The 15,664-nt window shown below is 40.7% G+C and overlaps 2 protein-coding genes across 2 annotated transcripts; one reads left to right on the top strand and one right to left on the bottom strand.

Annotated features, from left to right (window-relative positions):
• Positions 1 to 3,844: 3,844 nt before the first annotated feature.
• Positions 3,845 to 6,962, bottom strand: crabp2b (cellular retinoic acid binding protein 2, b). The gene is made up of 5 exons (XM_046360955.1): positions 6,837 to 6,962; positions 6,603 to 6,717; positions 5,316 to 5,494; positions 4,807 to 4,923; positions 3,845 to 4,666 (listed from the first exon to the last, which is right to left on the bottom strand). Exons 2-5 carry the CDS (start codon positions 6,682 to 6,684, stop codon positions 4,616 to 4,618), a joined length of 429 nt encoding a protein of 142 aa, XP_046216911.1. The 5' UTR covers positions 6,685 to 6,717; positions 6,837 to 6,962; the 3' UTR covers positions 3,845 to 4,615.
• A 3,796-nt stretch (positions 6,963 to 10,758) lies between these two features.
• On the top strand, positions 10,759 to 15,411 carry mrps21 (mitochondrial ribosomal protein S21). The gene is made up of 2 exons (XM_046362511.1): positions 10,759 to 10,901; positions 14,846 to 15,411. Exons 1-2 carry the CDS (start codon positions 10,819 to 10,821, stop codon positions 15,024 to 15,026), a joined length of 264 nt encoding a protein of 87 aa, XP_046218467.1. The 5' UTR covers positions 10,759 to 10,818; the 3' UTR covers positions 15,027 to 15,411.
• The last annotated feature ends 253 nt before the right edge of the window (positions 15,412 to 15,664 follow it).

The following is a 15,664-nucleotide window of genomic DNA, read 5'->3' as shown; positions in this document are numbered from 1 at the left end:
CTCTTGAAGCATGTGGAAACAGCAGACTGGTATAGGGATTGATTGAATATGTCCGTAAACACACCAGCCAGCTGGTCTGCGCATGCTCTGAGGGCGCGGCTGGGGATGCCGTCTGGGCCTGCAGCCTTGCGAGGGTTAACACGTTTAAATGTCTTTACAAACCTCGGCTGCAGTGAAGTCAATAATTAAACCCAATTTTGTATTGCTGATTCAACTTGTTAGCCAGGGTTTGTGAAGATAACCAAGAATTTACAACTTTCAGATGAGACTGAATTAAGGTAACGATTAATATTGACTGCTATTGATGTAAAATATTACTAGGTCTTTAAGAATTTATTCGGAAGATAACAGCTCTATAAATATTATTTTGTGGGCCCCGACTCTCTAGTTAATTACATTTACATGATTAGCTCAATCAGGTAATATTAATTACGGATAAATTATTTTATACAATAGCATGTCATATCACTTAATCCAGCATAGCCAAAGACACGACACTTTCTAGAAGTCATAGAGGGTGCATGGAGGGACATGTGATAATGTCAAAACTTAGCAAGTCTTTATTCATATTGGACATCAGATTTATTGAATTCTCCATGTGTTCTATAGTAGAAGGTACTTCATTTAATATAACAGGCTTTTAAAATTCAATATTGGTGCATAACTTCTACTTAACATATCAAAGTGACACAAAAGGCATTAATTTCATGGAACAACCCAATACACGTTAAGTTCTGCCCGTTGGACAATGGTTGCAATGCTCTCATCAAGTTAGATTGTTTATTTGGCATAAGCACATGAACGAAATGGAGTCACTACTTGACCGATAATGTGTAATGTTTGTAGTAAAATGTTTTGTAGTATTTTTGTTGCAATTTTAAAAAATGTAAATGTATGTTACTGCTTTTGGTATGTTTTTTGTATGTGTCAAGTACAATGAAAATGCAGCAGCCTATTAGAAGACTTGGAGGCATGGCTTGTTGGGGTTATGGCTTTGGCTTAGTGCTTTTTGGCTTCCCTCAAATGATCATACCAGTTAATGTGTTTTATTGTGTTCTGTGATTAAAGGTTAAGCTTGTATGTTGTCAGTTTTGCAGTCTTAATAAGATTGACATACTGTAAGTGCATGTGATAAGAGTGACCATTTTGTTACAATATGATTTCACTAAACATTTCCAAATTTATCAGTATATCAGTAAATTAATCAGAAAATAGATTATTTAATGTATGTCAGAATGTATTTTTAAATACATTAAATACATTTTCTGATGCTTTTGATATATATTGTGATTACATTTGACATACATTGATATATAGATTTGAAATACACTTTGTAATATACACCCATTTAGTAGGTTGAAGGATTCAAGTTCCTTGGTGTCCCCCTCAAGAGACCCCTGAATATTTGATATTGGTCCTCAGATCCTCAAAAAGTTCTACAGCTGCACCATCGACTGGTTGCATCATCGCCTGGTATAGCAACTGCTCGGCCTCCGACCGCAAGGCACTACAGCGGGTAGTGTGAACGGCCCAGTACATCACTGGGGCCAAGCTTCCTGCCATCCAGGACCTCTATACTAGGTGGTGTCAAAGGAAGGCCCTAAAAATTGTCAAAGACTCCAGCCACCCTACTCATAGACTGTTCTCTCTGCTACCTAATGGAAAGCGGTACCGGAGTGCCAAGTCTAGGTCCAAGAGGCTTCTAAACAGATTCTACGCCCAAGCCATAAGACTCCTGAACATCTAGTCAAATGGCTACCCAGGCTATTTGCATTGCCCCTCCCCTCTTTTACACCGTTGCTCCTCTCTGTTGTTATCATCTATGCATAGTCACTTTAATAACCACACCTACATGTGCATATTACCTCAACTAACCTGTGCCCCCGCACATTGATCCTGTACCGCCCCCCCCCCTGTATAGATTCTCGCTATTGTTATTTTACTGCTGCTCTTTAATGGTGGTCACACCAGCTACTGACTGGTTTTCTGATCCATGCCCTACCTTATTTTTCAAGGTATCCACGACCAACAGATGCATGTCTGTATTCCCAGTCATGTGATATCTATAGACTAGGGCCTAATTAATTTATTTCAATTGACTGATTTCCTGAAATAAACTTTAACTCAGTAAAATCTTTGAAATTGTTGCATGTTGCGTTTCTATTTTTTGTTCAGTGTAGTTATGAGGTTGAGAGATTGGGAACCTATATGGGCTAGCTAAAGCCAACTTCATAAAATTGCTAGGTGGCTAGTATTATTACAGAGAAACAATAACAGGACAAATCTGGTGGGGCACATGCCCCTGTGCCCCCTATAGACATGACGCCTCTGATCGCATATACAATGCATTCGGAAACTATTCAGACACCTTGACTTTTTCCACATTTTGTTTTGTTACAGCCTTATTCTAAAATGGATTAAATAAAAAATAGTTCCCCATTTCGCTACACACAATACCCCATAATGACAAAGCGAAAACAGGTTTTTAGACATTTTTGCAAATGTATTAAAAATAAAAAACAGAAGTACCTTATTCACATAAGTATTCAGACCCTTTGCCGTGAGACTCAAAATTGAGCTCAGTTGCATCCTGTTTTCATTGATCATCCTTGAGATGTTTCTACAACTTGATTGGAGTCCACCTGTAGTAAATTCAATTGATTGGAAATTATTTGGAATGGCACACACCTGTCTATATAAGGTCCCACAGTTGACAGAGCAAAAACCAAGCCATGAGTTTGAAGGAATTGTCCATAGAGCTCTGAGACAAGATTGTGTCTCAACACAGATCTGGGGAAGGGTATAAAAAAAAATGTTGGCAGCATTGAATGTCCTCAAGAACACAGTGGCCTCTTATCATTCTTAAATGAGAAAAGTTTGGAACCACCAAGACTCTTCCTAGAGTTGGCCACCCGGCCAAACGAAGCAAACTAATTTTCAGACCAGAGCGGAAGGACCTTTTAAAAAAATATATACATATACGCATATCAGTTTGAGTATGGATTAATTAAGTTTGGATGAATGCATCAACACTTTTGACTGAACTGTCTGTTTGAAATGGAAGCTATGCACCTCAGGTTACATAACTCACTCTCACTTCATTCATTCACTCACTCACTTACCCAGTGAGTTTATTGTGAAAACACAGTTTGGGGAAATGAAGCCCAGGAAACCTGATGCTGGCTCAGCACAGTGAGTAAATCTGAGGAGGACCTCAGAGGGCTTGGCTGCGTTCAAAATGGGACTCTATTCCCTACATTCTTCACTACTTATGACCAGAGCCCTATATAGGCAATAGGCTGCGATTTGGGACCCTTGGCACACAGTCTGCAAATCTGGAAAAAACATCACTGCCTATGGACAGAGTAAGCATTCTCTCTCCTCAGGAAGTGCACGAGAGATCCTGCACTGTTCAATCCATTCTTCAGTCCATTATTTTCTAAGAACTGAACCGTCCTCCCAAGTATGTGTTAATGTAAGTGTGACTGTATTTTGTTTCGGCTGTCCAGTTCAGAAGTGCGTGGGAGAGTCGGAGAGCAGCTACAAGCGTCTTCACACAAATCAGAGGCAGTCATTTTACCCTTTGATAACTGGGTGCCGGCCGAGTCCAGGGAAGAGGGGGTGGGGAACCTTTTATTGAGCTCATACTGTAAGTAGGTACACCTGGGAAGGAGAGCGGAGGGAATAGCATCGTTCTCAATATGAAATGATTTTGTTATTGTCCCTCACACTCTCATTCTTTCCCTACCGCTCCTGTTTTTTCCCCTTGTTCTTGCCAAATGTCTCTCATTTGGCAAGAACAAGGGGAGTATAATAATGTTGTTCATAAAATATGGATTCTCTCTTGGAGTATAAAAACTTTAATGAACAAAATGGTAAGGGATGAGAGCACATAGAGAAAAGGGTGTGTAGGAGAGAAGGGCAGCAGTTGTCATTGGGGGTTAACTGCCTTGCTCAAGGGCAGAATGGCTGATTTTTCCACATTGCTGGCTCGGGGATTTGAACCAGCAACCTTTTGGTTACTCGCCCAGCAAAATTGACTGCTAGGCTACTTGTCAAAGAGGCCCAGTGGCATGGAAGTAGCAGGGAGGGGTGGAAAATAAATGAGGGATGCAAACAAAGATCTTAGGCAGAGGATAGAAGTTGAAAGGAGGTGGTATGGAGAGAGAGAAAGTCAGAACAGCGGTGATGGACAAGGTCTCGGTTTGAATCAGAAAGCTGATAAAAAAATCAGGTTTTGGAAATACATGAGCAATTTGTAATTGTTTTAACAACATTTTGAGGATGGTTTACAGTTGCTTTGGTAAAAAATAAAAAAATAAAAATATGGATGAGTTTTCATGCGGTATACTGAGAATGAATACAGCTTTGGTTGTGTAGGAAAAACGATACCATTACAAGCTAATACGAGAACATAAAACGGACACAACATCAAAATAAACTGACACAAGGCTTTCACAACAGTCAAACTCTGTCTGACAAAAAGCACACCACTGACATCTTGTTAACCACAATCTGAATGACTGGAAGATGAAATAAGCAAACAGAACAGGTAGAAATGAAGAAAAGTGAAAAAAGAGGCACAAAATGAAACGTTTGACAGTCTTGAAAGTTTTCATTCTCGTTGATACACTCTGGTGCACACGACATCCCCAGCACTCATTATCTGAAAGAAAATTATAACTAAATTAATACAAAACTCTGATAAATCAAACACATATATTTGCCCCCATTTACAGTTAAAGCCTAACATGCAAATACAGGAGTAGAATTACCGTTTATAGGCAATAAAAATGGACTCTTTACCAAAATCAGTTCACCATCATTGGTCACTTCACGGGTCCAGGCAGTCTTAGGACCCTCCCCTTTCTGCAAAATCTGCTCACAGCTGATCTTGCTATCTGTCTCCCAGCGAGGGGTACTCTGGAGATCATAGGAGGAAGACCAAGCAAGGATTGAATAGATAAATGACACTGCATGTTGTAGTGAAGTGGTTAGATAGAAAGACACAGTAGATCTGTGTGTGACCCTGAGGCTTCTCATTTGGTACTCAGTACTGTTGCAGCATGTTACTGCTTCCTCAAGTCTGTTAGACGGTATGTTTGCTGCCCTCTACAAACCATATAAAAAGTAAGAATAGTAAACCATTACCAAGAACAACTATCAAGTTACACACAGATTATTTCCACATGCTTATACAGACCCCTAATTTCATACACTGAGTCCTGGCAAAATATGCACATATGGTAACAAAAATATTTCATGCAACATATGTGGAGATGAAGATGATGAAGAGTGTGGAAATGGAGTATTACCGTGCAGAGGCGTCCATCCACTGTGGTCTCATTGAAGGACTGTCCCACGGTGAAGGAGACATGGGTGGTGCGTACGCTGGTGGAGGTCTGGATGGAGAGGCTCTCTCCCTGCTGGGTGATCTCTACTGCAGGCCTGGAGGCTGCAGCCACGGCTATCTTCCTGATAAACACGTTCACACCTGGTCATAGGGGACCAATAAGGTATCACAGGAGTAGATGGAGAATGGAGACCTTGAATGCATCCTAAATGGCACCCTATTCATTACATAGTGCACTACTTTTGAACAGGGCCCTATGGGGCTTTTGAATATATATATATAGGGAATACAGTGCTATTTGGGATGCATCTATTGATGAAAAGCCATATCACAGCCATCATTCATAACCATTATTTTATGGGTAGTGGGAAAGACATCAGAGGGGAGGGTTTGATCTCAGACAGAGCTCTCATTCATTCAACCTTAAGGGATGATTAGCATAGACTTTCATACAATTAACAGGATGTTACTCAACTAAATGAATGAATAATCAGACTGAATTTAATTCCTCTCGCCTAATCAAATTAACATTCTTATCCCTAAATAAAAATCTGACAAACCTTCTCATTTGAAAGATTATTTTTTGCCTGGAGCGAAATTGCTCTTTGGAGGGATATATTTCAGGGGGCCCATTTCAAGGGCCCCTGAAAGCAGTTTACACTGGATTTAATTACAATCTCATGAGGAATGGGTAATAACTAGGTAAAATATAACATTCCTCCACAGGTTATTTGTCTTTACATTTTAATGGATGCCACTGACTGGCCCTTGTGACCTTTCTGTGTGTGCGTGTATGCGCGCGTGCATGCGTGCAGGAGTGTGTAGGTGGATGGGTGCCTCAAAAAAGATAACCAGTGACTTTTAAAACAATAGATCAAGCAAGATAATTATTAGAAATAATATGGCTAGCTCATAATTACCCATAAAACCAAACACATGCACAGAGGAGAAGAAACACTTGAGGGGTGTGTGCGGCCACAGACCAAGCTGGTTTAACATTTCACCCATAGCCCAGAGTGGGATACATGACCAAAGGCTTGGGCTCCATAGTTAGAAAAAATAATAATAATTGCATAAATATGTGCAACAGTGATTTGTAGAATTTATGATAATCTGAGACTATATCAAAGAGTCGATACATTTACAGACATGTCTACTACAAACATATTTATATATAGAGTTAGTTAGTTAGTTAGTTATAATAACCAAAAGGCTACGTCCATGTTCATAACAGTATGAAAATGCTCACCCAGTGCTTTCAGGAGTTCTTCAAAGTTTTCAGAAGTCTTCATTTTCCACGTCCCAGAGAAGTCTGCAATTTTACGGTCCATTTCAGATGTAACTGTTTGCTATAGTAGTCGATACTTACAGAAGAAAATAGATAACGTTACTATTCAGTTCTCTGCTGACCCTGTGAAAATAAACTGTTTGCAGCTACTTTGATTTTCCTTTGCATTTCGTCTCTCAGGTTGGGTACCGTTACCTGGTCCTCTCTGTTTACTCTATCCCCCCTGCCTCCTTCAGAGGTTGATTCAATCTGGTCGCCGAACTCCCTTCTTTGTCTTATGTTTTGCTTGGTTTAAGCGTGCCGAGCGCGCCCTGGGTGGTAATGAATAGCAATAATCCATCATGGAACCAAAGAACACGTTCCTCTTCTCGAGCAATTGTGGAAGAATCTAGAATTGTGGCTGTAAATTCACGTAAAATAGCCGACTGAGATATCTAGACCCTATATATATATTACTATTACAGTATATAATATTGCGTTTTGTAAGCTAGGCTAGATACATTTTCATTAGGTTACAATGTAAACTTTTATATAGTGCCAGTTCTATCGAGTGGGATTTTATTGCCAAACAAACTGCAAGAACATAACCCCTAATTAAGAAAGTATGCTTGCACTTTGAAGTTGAATGGCGCCAGTGCGGTAAATCAGGTTGTGGAACTCAAAACAAGAATTTGGGCAAGTAAGTGATAGGATAAGAAAGGGGTATCATCGGTCCTATTGAAAACTTCACGTTTGTTAAAGAGGATCCCATCGTAAAGAAGATTAAGATTTTGGAATGTGAAATCAGATAGGTTGGGTTAGCTCCTGTAGAAAGAGGAGAGAAGGAAGTGCAGAGAGCAGTGAGGTGATGCTGATCAATGACCCATGGCAATCATCTATATGAGGCTATTTCCTATCATGGGCTAGCTCTTCTCAATGAGCACATTAGAAAATTGCATATTCCATATTGACAATATATCAATGAATCAATCAAAACATAACAACATCACCTCTCTGGAACAGGACACAGTTTCATGTCTTTACATGTCTATGTGTTTACAAAACAACAGACCACTATTATAAGTAACTGTAGAAAGACCACTATCTCCTCCTTATACAGTTGAAGTTGGAAGTGTACATACACTTTAGCCAAGTACATTTATACTCAGTTTTTCTCCATTCCTGATATTTAATCCTAGTAAAAAATCCCTGTCTTGGGTCAGTTAAGATCACCACTTTATTTTAAGAATGTTAAATGTCAGAATAATAGTAGAGAGAATTATTTATTTCAGCTTTAATTTCTTTCATCACATTCCCAGTGGGACAGAATTTTACATACACTCAATTACTATTTGGTAGCATTGCCTTTAAAACTGTTTAACTTGGGTCAAACATTTTGGGTAGTCTTCCACAAGCTTCCCACAATACATAGGGTGAATTTTGGCCCATTCCTCCTGACAGAGCTGGTGTAACTGAGTCAGGTTTGTAGGTCTCCTTGCTTACACACGCTTTTTCAGTTCTGCCCACAAATTTTCTATGGGATTGAGGTCAGGGCTTTGTGATAGCCACTCCCATACCTTGACTTTGTTGTCCTTAAACCATTTTGCCACAACTTTGGAAGTATGCTTGGGGTCATTGTCCGTTTGGAAGAATCATTTTCGACCAAGCTTTAAACTTCCTTACTGATGTCTTGAGATGTTGCTTGAATATATTCACATAATTTTCCTGGCTCATGATGCCATCTATTTCGTGAAGTGCACCAGTCCCTCCTGACGCAAAGCTCCCCCACAACATGATGCTGCCACCCCCGTGCTTCACGGTTGGGATGGTGTTCTTCGGCTTGCAAGCCTCCCCCTTTTTCCTCAATGGCCAAACAGTTCTATTTTTGTTTCATCAGACCAGAGGACATTTTTCCAAAAAGTATGATCTTTGTCCCCATGTGCAGTTGCAAACCGTAGTCTGTTTTTTTATGGCGGTTTTGGAGCAGTGGCTTCTTCCATGCTGAGCGGCCTTTCAGGTTATGTCAATATAGGACTTGTTTTACTGTGGATAAAGTTACTTTTGTACCCATTTCCTCCAGCATCTTCACAAGGTCCTTTGCTGTTGTTTTGGGATTGATTTGCACTTTTCGCACAAAAGTACGTTCATCTCTAGGAAACAGAACGCGCCACCCTCCTGAGCGGTATGACGGCTGCGTGGTCCCATGGTGTTTATACTTGCATACTATTGTTTGTACAGATGAACGTGGTACCTTCAGAAGTTTGGAAATTGCTACCAAGGATGAACCAGACTTGTGGAGGTCTACAATTTTTTTTCTGGGGTCTTGGCTGATTTCTTTTGATTTTCCCATGATGTCAAGCAAAGAGGCACTGAGTTTCAAGGTAGGCCTTGAAATACATCCACAGGTGCACTTCCAATTGACTCAAATGATGTCAATTAGCCTATCAGAAGGTTCTAAAGCCATTACATCATTTTCTGGAATTTTCCAAGCTGTTTAAAGGCACAATCAAGTTAGTGTATGTAAAACCTCTGACCCACTGGAATTGTGATACAGGGAATTATAAGTGAAATAATCTGTTAACAATTGTTGGAAAAATGACTTGTGTCACGCACAAAGTAAATGTCCTAACCAACTTGCCAAAACTATAGTTGTTTGTTAACAAGAAATGTGTGGAGTGGATAAAAAACAAGTTTTAATGACTCCAACCTAAGTGCATGTAAACATCCGACTTCAACTGTACCTCTCTCCATCCCTTTGGTTGCACTAGTGAAAATCCTCTCTCCCAAAATCATGACATTCAAGCCACTCACTTTTCATATTGCAATTCTAAAATCTAGGGGAACGTGAGCAAATGAGTTTGCAACCATACAATTTGTCAGCATTTAAAAGTGTTGCATAGAGATCAAAGTCAAATGGACCCCAACAACAGAGAAGAGACAGGGTGATGGTTTAAAATTAAACAACCCTCTCAATTGAATTTCAAAGGGCTTTATTGGAATGGGAAACATATGTTTACATTGCCAAAGCAAGTGAAATAGATAATAAACATAAGTGAAATAAACTATAACAAATGTACAGAAAACATTACAATCACAAAAGTTCCAAAAGAATAAAGACATTTCGAATGTCATATTATGTCTTTATACAGTGTTGTAATGATGTGCAAATAGTTAAAGTATTTGTACACCTCTCTCTCTCTCTCCAAATGTCAAGAGGTAATTACCAACCAATTCTGTCCCGCTGGTTCCGTCTCCTCCACATCCTCTTACAACCCCCCTCCCTCTCCTCTTTCTCCTGCCAAGAACATTTCAACAAGTCTGGATCAGAACTAATACTCCTGGAAACCTAATACTGTGTATTCTACCAACCCCCAAAATTCAACCCAAAACATTTATCTATGTTGTTTGCAGCAGTTCACAATGTATGCAATAGGGTGGCACTTGGACATAGCCTATGAGGCTAAGAGGCTCAGCTGAGGACTGAGTTAGATAAAGGAGAGGAGAAGGTCCTCTGAAAAAAAATGTGAGGACATCTAGTCCCTGTTGTTATGACGACCAGTATCCTTTCAAATCTCTTGATTGTTCATGTTGCCCCTGAATGCGTTCTCATTTTACAGGACATAATCACAGAGGCGCAATTGAGGGTAACAGTCATTCCCAATGTATGAATGTGTCTTTGTGTCTTCACAGGGCAAATTCCATTTCAATTCAGATGATGTGATGATTGAAATTCTATTCAAGAATTGAAAAAAAAGCCTAAAAAAATATTATTTTCATGAATTCATGGATTTTATTTGAATTATTGGATGACCTGAACTGAATGATTTAAAACGGAGCTGAGTGTAATGAATATTGCTACATTAATTATGCATTCCATATGGCCATTTTGTGTTGAGAAATGTTAGTAACAAGACTAGTACCAACATATTGATATAGCTTTTATAAAACAGAGCTACCTGGTTAGTAATAAATCAATATTTAATTACATGATTATGAAACTTAAATCTTATTTTGTCGAATCAAATCAAATGTATTTATATTTAGTTCAAGACAAAAGTCAAGCTTAAGCACAGGATAGGATGTCCATGTAGCGCCATCTAGTGTTGAATGTGATTATCTGATTCCAATTTCATATTAGTGCGGAACATAAGACTTTGTAGTCTTTTGCATCCACCCGGACGACTGCATCAGTCAAAACATGGCGAACCACCTTCGTTTCGTTGCTCGGACGGTGATGGTCCAAGAGGGCAATATCGATGCAGCTTACAAGGCTCTAAATAGGTATCGTATATCCACATGTATTTTTAAGTTACTGAGATAACTAATGTTAGCTATTGTACGTCGGGTTATTATTTTGAACATCGTCGTTCAAACGTAGCTAACATGATCAATGTCATCGACATGACTTCCGGTGTAGACGGAATCCATAAGGTAAACGTTGAATTTGGCCATTGTCCTTTAAACCCAGGAAGCAGACATTCAACTTGCCTTTCGCCAGTTTTTCAAGCTTAAATGTCAAAATCCATTAGGTAGGCTACTTACCAAAGGACGGACGATAGTTGCTCATCTTAAAAATATGTCTACGTGACCAATACAATTGGATTTAGGTATGTGGAGACACATTGTACAATATGAGGATGAAATTATAGTCCTAGAAAAGCTTTCCAGTTTCACTGACTCGCCCAATGATGTGCAAGTCACTCAACTGCGATGGCCGATTAGCTCCTGCTAAAAACCTGTCTCTCTCGTTTTACTTAGTAAAAACAATGCTCTTCACTCAATAGGCCTATTTGGAAGATGATACACACAATGACTCAGCCGCGAAGTGGTAAGCCACATAAGCTCACAGAAAGGGACCACCGCATGCTGAAGCTTGTAGCTCATAAAAAAATCTGTCCTTGCTTTCAACACTCACTATGGATTCCCAAATGGCCTCTGGAAGCAACGTTAGCATAAGAACTGCTTGCCGGGGGCATCATGAAATGGGTTTCCATGGCCAAGCAGCCGCACAGAAGCCTAAGATCACCACGCGCAATGCCAAGTATCGGCTAGAGTGTGGTTTGAAGCTTGCCGCCATTGGCCTCTGGAGCAGTGGAAACCTGTTCTCTGAATCACGCTTCACCATCTGGCAGTCCGACAGCTGATTCTAGGTTTGACAGATGCCAGGAGACCGCTACCTGCGCGAATACAAAGTACTAACTGGAAAATTTGGTGGAGGAGGAATAATGAAATGGGGATGTTTTTCATGGTCCGGGCTAGGCCCCTTCGTTCCAGTGAAGGGAAATCTTAACCCTGCAGAATACAATGACATTCTAGACAATTCTGTGCTTCCAACTTTGTGGAAACAGTTTGGGGAAGGCCTTTCCTGTTTCAGCATGACAAAGCGAGGGCCGTACAGAAATGGTTTGTCGAGATCGGTGTGGAAGAACTTAACTGACCTGCACAGAGCCCTGACCTCAACCCCATCGAACACCCTTGGGGATGAATTGGAACGCTGACTGCGAAGCCAGGTCTAATCACCCAACATCAGTGCCTGACCTCATTAATGCTCTTGTGGCTGAATGGAAGCAAGTCCCTGCAGCAATGTTCCAACATCTAGTGGAAAGTCTTCCCAGAAGAGTGGAGGTTGTTCTAGCAGCAAAGGGGAGATCAACTCCATATTAATACATTTGGAATGAGATGTTTGACAAGCGTATGTCCACATACTTTTGCTTATGTAGTGAATTTGTTAGCCTACTGACAGATATTTGTCTTCACTTTTCAGCAGGAGCCATTTGCTTTCCAATCTGTGTTTCCCCACGATTGTGTGAAACCTGAATGTGACCCCCCCCCCCCCCCCCATTTAATCTCTGAACTGCCTCTATGCTAACCCACGCCAACCTATGTGAGAATGCTATTCATTGACTACAGCTCAGCGTTCAACACCATAGTTCCCTCAAAGCTCATCACTAAGCTAAGGACCCTGGGATGAAACACCTCCTTCTGCAACTGGTGGTAAGGGTAGGTAACAACATATCCGCCACGCTGATCCTCAACACGGGGGCCCCTCATGTACTCCCTGTTCACTCATGACTGCATGGCCAGGCACGACTCCAACACCATCATTAAGTTTGCCGATGACACAACAGTGGTAGGCCTGATCACCGACAACGATGAGACGGCCTATAGGGAGGGGTCAGAGACCTGGCCGTGTGCTGCCAGGACAACAACCTCTCCCTCAACAGGATCAAGACAAAGGAGATGATTGTGAACTACAGGAAAAGGAGTACCAAGCATGCCCCCATTCTCATCGATGGGGCTGTAGTGGAGCAGGTTGAGCGCTTCAAGTTCCTTGGCGTCCACATCACCAACAAACTAACATGGTCCAAACACACCACGACAGTCGTGAAGAGGGCACAACAACGCCTATTCCCCCCTCGGGAGACTGAAAATATTTGGCATGGGTCCTCAGATCCTCAAAAGGTTCTAGAGCTGCACCATTGAGCATCCTGTCTGATTGCATCACGGCCTGGTACGGAAAACTGCTCGGCCTCCGACCGCAAGGCACTACAGAGGATAGTGCGTACGGCCCAGTACATCACTGGGGCCAAGCTTCCTGCCATCCAGGACCTCTATACGAGGAGGTGTCACAGGAAGGCCCTAATAATTGTCAAGACTCCAGCCATCCTAGTCAGACTGTTCTCTTTTCTACCACACGGCAAGCGGTACCTGAGTGCCAAGTCTAGGTCTTAGAGGCTTATTAACAGCTTCTACCTCCAAGCCATAAGACTCCTGAACAGCTTATCAAAGGCCTACTCAGACCCCTCTTACACTGCTGCTACTCTTTTTATTATCTGTGCAAAGTCACTTTAACTCTACCTACATGTACATATTACCTCTGTTACCTCGACTAACCGGTGCCCCCCGCACATTGACTCTACCGGCACTCCCTGTATATAGCCTTGCTATTGTTATATACTGTTGCTGTTAAATGATCTGTTACTTGTATTTGACATTTTTTACTTCACTCTTATTTTTCTTAACTTCTCAAAGCATTGTTGGTTAAGGGCTTGTAAGTAAGGTCTACATCTGTTGTATTCTCCGCATGTTACAAATAAAATTTGATTTGATGCCGTTCACTGAAAGATTTTCCCGACTGTAGGCATGCTTTGTGATTGGACTACACACAATCCACGGCTAGGCAATTGAAAGAAAAAAAAGCTATTGATTCTGTGGCTAAATGATAGGCCTACTCCTGGTGTAGTGTTCTGAACTGTTGCATTTGTTTCTGAACAGACAGCAGTAGTTCTTTGGCAGATGTATTTCAATTCATCGGGTCATTTCATCAGCGCCTACAGCACCCTTCCCGACGCTAATGCTTCTATAAGGAAGAAAATGAAGTGCATAGCTGGAGAGAGAAGAGTTACAGGCTCATGTCTATCAGAGCAGAGAGAGGGAGCAACGTCATAACGTGAATCTCATTCTAGTTCTGTGAGCAACACGGCCACGCGTTGGAAATGTTGTGCAAACATAAACCCGTGCCGGCCCAACACAATTTATGTATTTTTTTCGTTGAATATCAGGCACGTTTTCACATTGTTTCTTTTGCGGGCATGATAATTAGAGGCGGCAACTTTAATTAACTCTGATTGCAATGTAACATTTTTAATAAAAGCAAACAGTCCCAAAAAAAATTCATGCCACATGAGGTACCGGATTATGGCAAATGGGTTCTGGAACGAAATGGTCCAAAACGGAGCGCTGCCAGATCTTGTTCTCAAATTAGCGAACTGAAGATTTAACTTGCTACTGTGTTCACAATCACCAAATCAGTATCTCCCAAAATTGCTACCATTGGGGAGGGGCTATTTTCTACTGCTTTCTCCCCCTTCCTGCTTGGTTGTCTACCTTTCCCTAAGCCTCTCCATTTCCTCTTGCATATTAGAAATTCCTATTTTTACCTAAAGCCTGTGGCTTTAACGTTCTGATGCATTGCATTTTAAGACTAGTTAAGTCCTATGAAAACCCCCTTATGTCTTATCCGTGTGTGATGCTGAGTTAAACAGCCATTTGAGATGGATGAATATTTCCTACTACTCAGACATTATATTATAAGCCTTTTAATGAGACGTATAATGGCTAACACATCCTCATATCAAAGAATAAAACATTTTACATGGAAGGTATACAGGTATAGGCCTAGTTCTAACCCATTTCTCTCTGCTCTCTCATTTTGCACCCTTAAGAGTGCTGTCTGTGGATGGAATTATCGAAACGGTGAAACGAAAGCGCTACTATGAGAAGCCCTGTCGGCGCAGGCAGCGAGAGAACTATGAGAACTGCAAGAGGATCTATCATTCTGAAATGGCCAGGAAGATCTCCTTCATCTCCCGGACGCAGAGACAAGACCCCTGGGTCGGCTCCTAGGTGGAGGACTATGTTCCGTCTGTGTGAAGAGGACCGTTAGGAGTAAGAGCTCACTGAGTTAGCGCTACCCAGCTGGAAGATCAAGATTTGTATTCCACAATCCAAAGTGTTAGGATTCGTGGCAGACACTTTGAAAAATTGTTTATCGTGGAAATGATATCTTCGGTTTTGAATGGTAATTTTCCCTGTTCATTATAATGTGCCAGAGGCGAGCATGTCTATGTCTTGTTTGAGAAATGAAACCTTCATTCTCGTATGAAACCTGACAGTAACTATTTACATCAAACTATTGTTAACATTTTAGACACAAAGCCAAATTGATGTTTCGCACATGGATCAAAAGTTGTGGTAATACTGACGTTAAATAAATTCTCTCATTATGTAAGTTTGTTTCTAGTACGTTTGTTTCTGAGATTAAATTAACCAATTTTGCTTGCTCCCACCACTTATTTTCGTTAGTTTTGTGCCATATTGCACTATTTTTGAGGTATGCCATGTTCTATAAATGAAAATGTCCTTTATTCAACTTTTTTAGAGTATTGTAAAAAATAATGGCATTTGTTGTGGAATGAACAAAAAATGTATCAATAATTTAATTTACAGATTAGGTTGCAAATTGATAACAATATGTTCATTTT

Source organism: Oncorhynchus gorbuscha, linkage group LG09, assembly GCF_021184085.1.
Source record: "Oncorhynchus gorbuscha isolate QuinsamMale2020 ecotype Even-year linkage group LG09, OgorEven_v1.0, whole genome shotgun sequence".
NCBI lineage: Eukaryota > Metazoa > Chordata > Actinopteri > Salmoniformes > Salmonidae > Oncorhynchus > Oncorhynchus gorbuscha.
Note: the sequence above shows the minus strand (reverse complement) of the source record. Positions and strands in the feature narration are given on the sequence as shown.